This window comes from Thalassophryne amazonica, chromosome 4, assembly GCF_902500255.1.
Source record: "Thalassophryne amazonica chromosome 4, fThaAma1.1, whole genome shotgun sequence".
Taxonomy (NCBI): domain Eukaryota; kingdom Metazoa; phylum Chordata; class Actinopteri; order Batrachoidiformes; family Batrachoididae; genus Thalassophryne; species Thalassophryne amazonica.
Window position 1 is genome coordinate 25731993 of NC_047106.1, and position 12550 is coordinate 25744542.

The 12550-nt window shown below is 41.4% G+C and overlaps 1 protein-coding gene across 3 annotated transcripts in view; it reads left to right on the forward strand.

The window, feature by feature from the left end:
• The first annotated feature begins 1646 nt into the window (after positions 1-1646).
• kmt2a (lysine (K)-specific methyltransferase 2A) overlaps positions 1647-12550 on the forward strand; it is a 152918-nt gene continuing 142014 nt past the window's right edge. For all 3 annotated transcript variants that reach the window (XM_034169284.1, XM_034169286.1, XM_034169285.1), the window contains exon 1: positions 1647-1936. In XM_034169284.1, coding sequence (XP_034025175.1) covers positions 1691-1936 — 246 coding nt within the window. In that variant the 5' untranslated portion in view covers positions 1647-1690. The remainder of the gene's footprint in view (positions 1937-12550) is intronic.

The window sequence follows — 12550 nt, forward strand, 5'->3', positions numbered from 1 at the left end:
ATATGGTTCACTTGTGGTGGGAACAGAAACCAAACCATGTGACCACTTACTGGAACCAAATTTTCAATTTACAGTTTCTTTACTGATGCAAAGACGCCACAGAACCTGCAAGTTGACAAACAAAACAGACCTCAGTGATCTTTATATTTAAGACAAACTGCACAATTTGCATACTTTGCGTATTAGCATTTTCACAGCGGCTAGTGTTGAACACCTGCTCAGTCTCATCTCCGTGAGTGTTGACCAATTTATCCAGCCATCCTCGCTGTGACTTATTGAATTCTTCTTTAGGTCCCCCCCCCAAGCAGCCAACTCGTGCACATGAAATTGGTCACATTCTTGTGTTGTCAATGTTTCCCTTCAACAGTGAGTCATGAGACAGAGTGCACACCACATAAGGTAATATTGAAGAAAATAAAAACCTGGATAAGTGGTCCGCTAGGGCCAGGATGACTAGTCACAATATTCAACTACAACTACAACTAGTGAGTACCCAACCAATAACTAATTTCTTTCAAGTTGGGCAGTTCAGAGAATGTGATTCACCTACAGTGTACAGTTTCAGGGACTACAGATGGAAATTAGCCCATGGCTATAATCTGACATATTTACACTTTATGTGTTCATTAATATGTGTTGTCCCTTTTAAATAAATAAATGAAAATGAAATTAAATTAAACTTGTACAGCCTTTCAAATTTTTAAGATTGAAGTCAGAAAAATAATTTTCTTTTGCCACCACTATAATTTTATTTATTAGCCTTTAAGTAGTGGATTCATAATAGAACACTGCCAATATGATCAAAATTTGCGTTGTCTAGAAAAAAGTTCCCCTGAAGGGAAACATTTCAAAAGGACAGACAGCCTTGAACTACGTTCGGCAGCAACCCATGTAGTCTATGATAGTGATGTGGTGGCCTCCCTTGACTTGCACAAGGGATGCTGGGAAGCACATGGTGACAGCCAATCAGAGTACAGATACGTGTACAGTGACGAGGTGGAAAATGCTACAAAACGGTTTATATTTCTACAAATCTAATGTTTCTCATATTTTGTAAAAGTTAGTGAGAAAAAAAACATCTAAATCTAAAAACAGTTTTTGGAACCAAATAACACTTCTGAAGTGATTTATAAGACATATGTCTTACGGATGTTAGCATGTGCATCCCATCTACGGTGCACCCTCAAAATTCTGCATACAATAACCCGTAATGACAATGTAAAAGTTTTTTTTTTTTGGGGGGGGGGGGGGGTCGCAGGCGGGACCTACAATTTTTGGCAACGCCTTTACCCACCAGGTATTACCCCACACTTTTCTTATTACCGAATACTAATGAATTTTCCAATGTGCTGTCGTGTTTGTCGGAGGCTGTGCACCTCGTTTTTGTGGTTGAATTAACCACACGTCAAGCTAACGGTATCGCTCTTCCTCCTGATTCAAGTGTGAAGCTCGTTTCCCGGGCAAAGCCCCTGAACCTGGTTTGACGTTTGCCCTGCACAGTGTGAATTGGGCCGCTGAGGAAATGCATTGTCGGGGGTTTCTTCTGATCCGCCCCGCAACCTGAATAACGGCATGCCGTGCACTGAGAGCGCAGCGCTGTGGTGGGGGTTGTTTATGTAGAGTGCTGGGTTAGGGTTCCGCCCACTGAGCTATCGGTGATCGCAGGGCAGACAGACAGGCAGAGTGTAAAATGGCGCACAGCTGTCGGTGGCGGTTCCCTGCTCGGCCCGGAGGGAGCAGCAACTCCGGTACCGGGAGGAGAGCGGGCCGTATTCGGGTCACTGCCTCTCTGCTGAGTGTACCCGGAGCCCACCCCAACCCAACTGTGCTCGGACCAGGGTTTGACGCTGCACTACAAGTCTCGTCGGTTATAGGCAGCAACCTGCGGAAATTTCGGGATGTTTTGGGGGAATCGAGCGACTCGAGCAGCGGGGAGGTAAGTACGGGACAGGACGGGGAGGGAGGGGGAGCTCGGTGGGAAGTTGGCCGCGTGTGATGCAGCCAGCGGCGGCGCACGGCTCACTCTGAGGCCCGGCGGAGCTAACGGGAATCCTCTGAGCCGAACAGCCCGAATTAGCGAACTTGTCATTGGAAGGATGCTCAGTTAACTTTGAGTCATACTCCGTGGAGTCACATGAGATCGAAATCCAGCAGTTCTGCTGCAAAGAAACTTTCTTTGAGCCAGGCTCTGTCTGCACAGTTTGGATGCTTGCTTTGTCTGTTAGCCTCAGCAAAAACACTGACATATAGGAAAATATACACCGCTGTCACTCCATATGCAGCATACATGATGCTGATTAACAAACAGTGTATAACACCGGTGTGACTTGACATTAGCTTGCTTTATCAGTTTAACGGCGTTACGTGCTGCCTTCTTTCTCACACGGTTGAAGTTAATGTTTGTGTTTACGTTAACATACCGTCCCTGTTAGCACGCTAATTTGGAAAGCCGGGATAGTGCATTTAGCCTGGGTTTAACTACGAGAAATGTCTGTTATTCACATCACTCGTATCAGCATTTTAATGAAGTGCAGTTAATATGTAATAGCTGAGTAATTACGTCTTAATGACTGGCCCCTTTGCATTAAAAGCTCCCAACGAGGTGTTGCTGCTAACACAATTAGCTGGTTAGCTTGCACGGTAGCCGTCTGCACCTCATACCGTTACCGGAGTTTAAAGTTGTATTCCTGTTCGGTTTGTAGCTGCGATATCTCCAGCCTGAGCAGCGAGCAAAGCACCGCTGCTAAAGTTGGCTGAGCTCTTCCCCCCACGCAAAACTAAATCATGAAATCGCTGTCACAGCGCTAAGCTAGGATAGCTGTAATGCTACGCACTACGCCACGCTAGCCACTGGGGCTATTGCTGATGCATAGGAAAATGGGAGGTGGACATGTTTTCCCCCTTTTCTCTGCACAGTCAGTGCGCAGCTTGTAGCAAAAAAAAAAAAAAAAAATGTGGGGATGGATTTTATTTATTTATTTTTTTAACGTCTTGCTCCTAAAGCGCCGTGTCGGTGCGGTTCGACGAGCGGATTTGACAGTGCGCACGCAGGGCTGCTGCTACAATAACAACGAGCCCCCTTCTTGACGGAGCGTGTGATGTGGGGGTGTGTTCGCCTTAGCGAACTACCATCTTCCTTCTCCACGATGAGCAGCATGCGTTCATTGCAGTGGGAGTGGACCGTGTGGGGCATGTTTACCACCAGCTTCTACTATCAGCACGTCACAGGGATCATTAGCGCGGATATTATTAGCATTTTATTAAGGCTGCAACTAGCAGTTCGTTTGGCTATGCAAAACAGCAAAATGCAGATATTTCCAGTTTCTGGCAGACTAGTGTGCTGTCTCAAGATTACAGTCCATAACCCATATTGAAGTTGCTGTTTAAAAAAAAAAGGATATATTCTGTATTTGAGATATAGCTGAGGTGATTAGGAGTTCAACAGAAAACTAGGTGTAAATTATTTTGATTGATGATAAAGGGGATGTGTTGTTAAAATGTTTTATTTGCCTTTTGTAGTCTCAGCAGTTATTACCATGTCTCCGGATCTTCTGCTTTTGAGATAGAGCGATGCCTGGCAAGAGCTTACCATCAGTCTGTATCATGAGGTCCCCAGAGAGAGATGTTGGGGTTGCAGGGGAACCTTTGTGGAGAGTGAAGGTCAAAGTCTTTAGGGTCCTATTGCATCCTATCTGACTCTACAGTTATGAAAATCTATGCTAACTATTGACCTCAGGTGATCACTGGATGTCTTGGGTACAAGGTCCCTTTAGAGTATCCTTGGGTACTGCTGAAATGACTGTGTCAAACAAACGATTACTTAGGGAGACTTAAATGGGGTGTATTGCTTGCATTGCAAGGGAACATCAGTTATGGCATTTTGGTCTTGTGGTGCATGACAGCACACAGGTGCCTCATATACTCCAACAGCTGGAAAAGGTTACAGGGATGTCCATGTTTCACTTGGCCACGGCAGAGAGATGGTAACATTCTAGAGGTGCAGGTGCACCGGTTGTCTGCCTGGGTGTTTGCAGGGCAGGACCCAAGCAGACGTACGGCAGCAGCGCATACTCCCAGACCTGACTAGACCTCATAGTTAAACATCATTGGGGATTTGTGTTGAAACTACAACACTATTAGGAAGATTTATGTGTGAAACTGCTTGTTTTAGACTGTTGTAATGTATGCCACAAAAGCCCATGTCTGGACTCCATATTTTGTTTCACACTTCAGTTGAGCTGGTGTGTGCAACACCGGGAGATAGAATGACTGTTCAGTTATTCTATTAACTAAAGCATGTCTTCTGAAGGTTGTACCAAATCAGAAGATTTAAGCATTCTGTGCTTCAACGCTGGCTGGCTGCATGCTTCTGGATTCGAAACAACTAAGTGTAACCTGCGTTGTTGTTTGATATGCATAGCCTCGCACTCAAATTCACAACTTTGGGCATGTGTCAGGACTTCACTAATCCACAGTCTCCAGCATGTGTTGCTTGAACATCTTTTGTTGTTGGGGAGTACTTACTGCTAAAAACTGTGCCTGCTTGCTGCTCTTACATAGATGATGTCTCAGCTTGCAGAGTGACCTTGCAAATCATTTTCTGTTAAATTGCCTCTCAGCAAGCGGGTCATGGGTTTGATTCCCACCCATGGCCTTTCTGTGTGGAGTTTGCCTGTTTGCCTGTGTTTGCGTGCATTCTCTCCGGGTGCTCTGGCTTACTCCTACATCCAAAGACATGCAGGTTAGGTGAATAGGAAACTTTAAATTGTTTCAATTTTTCAAATATATACATATTATCTTCTCTTATATTGGTGTTAAACTCATTTTTGTGACTAATAAGAGTTTGGTAGTGTTGCTGCACAGCATGAAGTTCATATACTTGGATCCAAATGTGTAAAACTACATGGGTTGCCCAGCTTCCTTTCATCATCTAGCACCGGCAGATTGGGCTCACTGTAATTTTAGGTGTGAATTTGACAGTGGGTACTTGTGTTTTTTAAATCATGTGATGTGAAATGTGACCTGCCCAGGGTCTGACCCTGTGTCTTACCCAAAGTATGCTGGGTCAGGCTCCAGTGTCTCGGCACTCGCTAACAGGATGAGTGTAAGAAGATAGATGGATGGCTGCATGAGCAGTTAGTTGTTCCGTTAGCTGTTTGCTTCATATTAAGAAAGTTTAGTTTCAAATCCAACCTGGGACATTTTTGCATTGAATTGAGATGATCACTCTGGGTACTTTGGCTTCCTTCCACATTCCAAAGACATACAGATTCTGCTAATTGATGGCTCTAAATTGACTGTTGGGGTGCATTTGAGAGTGAATGGTCTTCTACTGTATCTGTGTGGGTTAGTCCTGTTGATGTGCTGGGGAAATATTTGGGGTGTACCACCACTGTCTGGCCAGCTCCCTGATAAGCCACTGGAGAAATTGAGTGCATGATTTTGACTGGCTAAAAAACTACCAATTCAGGCTGTTTTGATGAATGTTTTGATTATTGTGATGATTAATTATTTTATAAAATGTAAGAAAATATTTCTCAAAATGGCCATCGTAATTTCTCAGAACCTATAGAAGACATCTTCAACTGCCGTTTTGGATCAAGCAATAATCCCAAATCCACAAATATTAGCTCTCATATTAAACTAGTTTAAAGAAGTTATCATGGGTTTAATTTTGTTTTAAAACCATTTTAAAAAATCCAAATGTCTAATAACACATTTGAAATATTACAAAAGCACAAAAATGTGTGCATTTTCAAATTTGAGAAGGTAGAACAAGTTGATAATTTTTGTGTCAATTCACTAATCAGTTAATCAGATCATCTGTAAACTGTTCTACAACAAGGGTGATGGATAGAGTTTAGAAATCTGTTCAAACTTTTTAAACCAGGTGGGTTAGGTTTAGAAGCCAACATTGCACCCAGCAAGTCAAAACTTCACACATTTGAGAAATGTTGGTTTGTCAGAGTGCAAAAGATGGACAACCGCGTCCTACGTTTTTTGGGTCAGGCTCAAACCTTCTCAATCACCCCTTGTAGATATGGTCTAGTTTTCTGATTTAAAAATGTTTGACAAATGATGTACTGGTTAATGTGACTTACTGACAGTTTTAAATGGGTTTTGAACAAGATACTAGGTTTTCAACTGATTTTGAAAAGCTTTAAATTAGCCGAAAATGGTTTAAAGTTTAAACTCAATTTAAACAGGCTAATCTGACATGGATGTCCTTTGATTGGCTGTCAAAAACAACTACTTGTGCATTTTTAACTACTGCTTGCTTGGTCCAAACAAGCAAGTCTCCTTGAGTTTTGAAACTTTGTGTAAAGAAACATTTGTTAAACAGTGCAATAATGTATCAGTTTTACACACAGAAGACGATGTTCTGCACGTCAGGAGCAACTTAAGTATTTTGACCCTATTTTTTAGCCTCACTGCTTTTCCACTGAAGCTGTATCTGCTCACAGTGTGAGGTTTAATTACTCAAATGATCTCATTGATCTAGTCAATCTTGGTCACATCATAGTTAAGTTCTCACACCAGTCAAAGGTATGACTCAAACCTAGAACTTTTGAATCCCATGTCCTGTCACAGACTAAAAGTACAATGCACATTCTGTTGTTATATCGATGTGTGTCAGTCATACTTGAAATAGAAGTCAAATACTCATGATTGTCAACTTTATATACCTGCGTCACTCAAAGCAGAACTGGTCCTGGAACTGCTTGACTTCGTGTATGAGTGCATGTGTCAGTGTGGTTGATGTGTACCTACTTGTACAAGTTTGATGTTGTTAACCACTTTTCAGTTTTATTTGTGGCCACCGGGGCAGAGTCACAGAAACCTTTTGTATGTTATACTGTATGTTGACAAAGACTTTGTATATCAAGATGAATCATGGTGCACAAGGTCACCTCACTAAGACCTTGGACAGGTCAGACTTTGGGTAAGTTTTGATTCTGTTTGTGCCCACTAGGGGGCTGAGTCTCTGAAACACTGTGTACATAATATTTTGACAAAGATATCATGTATCAACGTGAAACGGGGTACACAAGGTCATCTCAGTAAGACTTCAGACAAGTTCAATGTTGGCCGCGTTTTGATTGTAATTGTGGTGAAACGAAGAAAGTCAAATCTGAAACACTGTACACAATATCTTAATGACTTTGTGTATCAGCTTTGAATTGATCACAAGGTTACCTCATTAAGACCATGGGCAAGTTCAATGCTCTCTTCAATGTTCACTTCTAATTTTGACCACCAAGAGGCAGATTCTCTCAACCCTACTTGAAATTTTGACAAAAGCTTTGTGGCGCAAGATTCACTTTGTACACAAGCTCACCTCACTAAAACCTCTGTCAAGTTTGATGTTGGGGGCGTTCCTTTCTAATTGTGGCTACCAGGGACTTCCGGTTATGGCTTCGTAGTGTCAAGACGCGGACGTGGATGGTTCCCGGCTAAGATCCTAAAAATAACTCTTTAAACTGGACCAACATTTATTTTTCTTCATTTAATCATCCATCGAACCTTTCGTGCAACTATGCCACCCAAACTCCATAAGTTAAGTCAACAGACTGGAAAAGCAGGATCGCATTCAACAACAGAAAATGAAGCTAGCGAGGCTAACGCTAACAAGATGCTAACCACCACCGGAGTGGTGGAAAAAGAGACCGCGACAAACAGCGATATTCTTGAAGCTATTCGTTCACTGCAGGGAAACAATGAGAAGCAAGCGGCAGACTTACTAGAAGCTATCAACAGCATTAAGGGAGAAATACAATCGCATGCTTGCAGACTGGAGGAGGTGGAAGAGCGCATATCAACTACAGAAGATGCGATAACTTCTCTCCAAGGAAAAGTTGAACAATTGGAAAAAAATGTGAAATTTCTTACCAGCAAAGTAAGTGAAAATGAGGACAGAAATAGACGCTCTAATCTTAGACTGGTTGGTCTGCGTGAAAAAGTCGAGGGTGCAGATATGTGTGGGTTTTTGGAGAGGTGGCTTAAAGCGGCGCTTGGTGATTGTTTTAACACACCATTCGTGATCGAGAGAGCGCATAGAATTGGATGTCAGAACCCCAACTCTACAACACCAAGGGTGGTCATTATGAAGTTCCTGAACCACAGAGATCGAGAAGCCACCCTGAGAGCGGCCAGAAAAATGAAGACTGTTTACTACGAAGATCAACGAGTCAACTTCTTTCTGGATCTGTCCTCTGAGACCCGCCAGAAGCAGCGGTGCTTTGATGGAATGAAAGCCCGACTTCGAGCCCTGAATATCCGCTACGGCATGTTGTACCCCGCGCAGCTGGTTATCACACACAACGACAGGCGCACAGTCTTCAGGTCAGTCCAGGAGGCAGAAGACTACATCAAGAAACTGTCCCTGCACTCAAACTGTGAAGAGGACTGATTGCTTTGCACTCCATGTTGTGGTAAATGCTACATCAATGAACAATAATGCTATGAATGCTATTGATAACTTTATTGTCATTCCATTTACTGGAATTGGGTCAGGCATAAATACGCCTTTTCTTTATTGTTGGAAATGTTATTTTAATTTAATAGTATTTCTATTATATAGGTTCTTGTGTGTGGATATGTGTGTGTGTGTATGTATGTGTATGTATGTATATATATATATATGTGTATGTGTATATATATATATATGTATATATATATTATTGGTCCTTTGCTTTTCTTTTTGTTTTTTGGCCGGGGAACACCCGTGATTGAATTGCATTTACGAGGACACAGCTTAACGTTACCCACAGAGTGGTCAACACGTTCTACATAACCGGAGTTCACAAGTTAGAAGGGTTCAAGACCACATTTCGTTTGGGGAAATGTGGGAGGGATTATGTTCGGGATTCACTCAGTGTGGTTTATTACTTATCTCTGTTATTTTACATGTGAAGGGAATAATGATGAGATGGGTTTTTCCAAATCTAATTTCCAACTCAAGGTCCTTATGCCTGTTAGCTCCATAAATATCTCCAGCTGGAATGTTAGGGGTCTTAACAAAATTGTTAAACTGAAGCAAGTGCTGGGTAGGATTAAGCAAATGAAAAGCACTATATGCTTTCTACAGGAAACGCATTTACTAGAAAAAGATATGAATAGAATAAGGTCCAGATGGCCAGGAAAGCTCTTTTTTCAAACTTTACTTCTCATGCAAGGGGGGGTCTTAATATTAATCCATAACTCGATTCCATTCCAACTAAGAGATAAATACTTGGATCCAAGTGGGAGATTTATAATTCTTAGTGGTACCATTGTTTCTACATTAGTCAATTTGGTATGTTTATACGCTCCTAATGGTGATGACCCAGCTTTTTATCAACACTTATTTTTAACCATGTCCTCTTACAGTGGTCAATACATAATAGGAGGGGACTTTAACTGTGTGATTCATCCGAGGATGGATAGGTCAAATACCTCTGATAATTCTCATCAACAAACACGGAAAATCATAGGAAAATATCAATCAATCAATCAATTTTTTATATAGCGCCAAATCACAACAAACAGTTGCCCCAAGGCGCTTTATATTGTAAGGCAAGGCCATACAATAATTATGTAAAACCCCAACGGTCAAAACGACCCCCTGTGAGCAAGCACTTGGCTACAGTGGGAAGGAAAAACTCCCTTTTAACAGGAAGAAACCTCCAGCAGAACCAGGCTCAGGGAGGGGCAGTCTTCTGCTGGGACTGGTTGGGGCTGAGGGAGAGAACCAGGAAAAAGACATGCTGTGGAGGGGAGCAGAGATCGATCACTAATGATTAAATGCAGAGTGGTGCATACAGAGCAAAAAGAGAAAGAAACAGTGGCATCATGGGAACCCCCCAGCAGTCTACGTCTATAGCAGCATAACTAAGGGATGGTTCAGGGTCACCTGATCCAGCCCTAACTATAAGCTTTAGCAAAAAGGAAAGTTTTAAGCCTAATCTTAAAAGTAGAGAGGGTGTCTGTCTCCCTGATCTGAATTGGGAGCTGGTTCCACAGGAGAGGAGCCTGAAAGCTGAAGGCTCTGCCTCCCATTCTACTCTTACAAACCCTAGGAACTACAAGTAAGCCTGCAGTCTGAGAGCGAAGCGCTCTATTGGGGTGATATGGTACTACGAGGTCCCTAAGATAAGATGGGACCTGATTATTCAAAACTTTATAAGTAAGAAGAAGAATTTTAAATTTTATTCTAGAATTAACAGGAAGCCAATGAAGAGAGGCCAATATGGGTGAGATATGCTCTCTCCTTCTAGTCCCCGTCAGTACTCTAGCTGCAGCAGCATTTTGAATTAACTGAAGGCTTTTTAGGGAACTTTTAGGACAACCTGATAATAATGAATTACAATAGTCCAGCCTAGAGGAAATAAATGCATGAATTAGTTTTTCAGCATCACTCTGAGACAAGACCTTTCTGATTTTAGAGATATTGCGTAAATGCAAAAAAGCAGTCCTACATATTTGTTTAATATGCGCTTTGAATGACATATCCTGATCAAAAATGACTCCAAGATTTCTCACAGTATTACTAGAGGTCAGGGTAATGCCATCCAGAGTAAGGATCTGGTTAGACACCATGTTTCTAAGATTTGTGGGGCCAAGTACAATAACTTCAGTTTTATCTGAGTTTAAAAGCAGGAAATTAGAGGTCATCCATGTCTTTATGACTGTAAGACAATCCTGCAATTTAGCTAATTGGTGTGTGTCCTCTGGCTTCATGGATAGATAAAGCTGGGTATCATCTGCGTAACAATGAAAATTTAAGCAATACCGTCTAATAATACTGCCTAAGGGAAGCATGTATAAAGTGAATAAAATTGGTCCTAGCACAGAACCTTGTGGAACTCCATAATTAACTTTAGTCTGTGAAGAAGATTCCCCATTTACATGAACAAATTGTAATCTATTAGACAAATATGATTCAAACCACCGCAGCGCAGTGCCTTTAATACCTATGGCATGCTCTAATCTCTAATAAAATTTTATGGTCAACAGTATCAAAAGCAGCACTGAGGTCTAACAGAACAAGCACAGAGATGAGTCCACTGTCCGAGGCCATAAGAAGATCATTTGTAACCTTCACTAATGCTGTTTCTGTACTATGTTGAATTCTAAAACCTGACTGAAACTCTTCAAATAGACCATTCCTCTGCAGATGATCAGTTAGCTGTTTTACAACTACCCTTTCAAGAATTTTTGAGAGAAAAGGAAGGTTGGAGATTGGCCTATAATTAGCTAAGATAGCTGGGTCAAGTGATGGCTTTTTAAGTAATGGTTTAATTACTGCCACCTTAAAAGCCTGTGGTACATAGCCAACTAACAAAGATAGATTGATCATATTTAAGATCGAAGCATTAAATAATGGTAGGGCTTCCTTGAGCAGCCTGGTAGGAATGGGGTCTAATAAACATGTTGATGGTTTGGATGAAGTAACTAATGAAAATAACTCAGACAGAACAATCGGAGAGAAAGAGTCTAACCAAATACCGGCATCACTGAAAGCAGCCAAAGATAACGATACGTCTTTGGGATGGTTATGAGTAATTTTTTCTCTAATAGTTAAAATTTTGTTAGCAAAGAAAGTCATGAAGTCATTACTAGTTAAAGTTAATGGAATACTCAGCTCAATAGAGCTCTGACTCTTTGTCAGCCTGGCTACAGTGCTGAAAAGAAACCTGGGGTTGTTCTTATTTTCTTGAATTAGTGATGAGTAGAAAGATGTCCTAGCTTTACGGAGGGCTTTTTTATAGAGCAACAGACTCTTTTTCCAGGCTAAGTGAAGATCTTCTAAATTAGTGAGACGCCATTTCCTCTCCAACTTACGGGTTATCTGCTTTAAGCTACGAGTTTGTGAGTTATACCACGGAGTCAGGCACTTCTGATTTAAAGCTCTCTTTTTTAGAGGAGCTACAGCATCCAAAGTTGTCTTCAATGAGGATGTAAAACTATTGACGAGATACTCTATCTCACTTACAGAGTTTAGGTAGCTACTCTGCACTGTGTTGGTATATGGCATTAGAGAACATAAAGAAGGAATCATATCCTTAAACCTAGTTACAGCGCTTTCTGAAAGACTTCTAGTGTAATGAAACTTATTCCCCACTGCTGGGTAGTCCATCAGAGTAAATGTAAATGTTATTAAGAAATGATCAGACAGAAGGGAGTTTTCAGGGAATACTGTTAAGTCTTCTATTCCCATACCATAAGTCAGAACAAGATCTAAGATATGATTAAAGTGAAAAATATACCAGAGACCTCAATTTAGTTGAAATTTGGAGACAATTTTGCCCTAATAAGAATGAATACTCTTGTTTTTCTAGCACTTATAAAACCTATTCTCGCATAGATTTCTTCTTAATCTCCTCTAGCCTTGTATCGTTGGTCCAGGACTGCTGTTATAAGTCTATTGTACTTTTGGACCATGCCCCAGTGGTTTTATCCATCAAATTTCCAAACTATTACTATGCTCCTCGCCCATTTAGATTCCAAGCTAGATGGCTAAAGTCTCCTGAGTTTGTAGAGTATATTGAGGGGAAAATATCAGAGTATT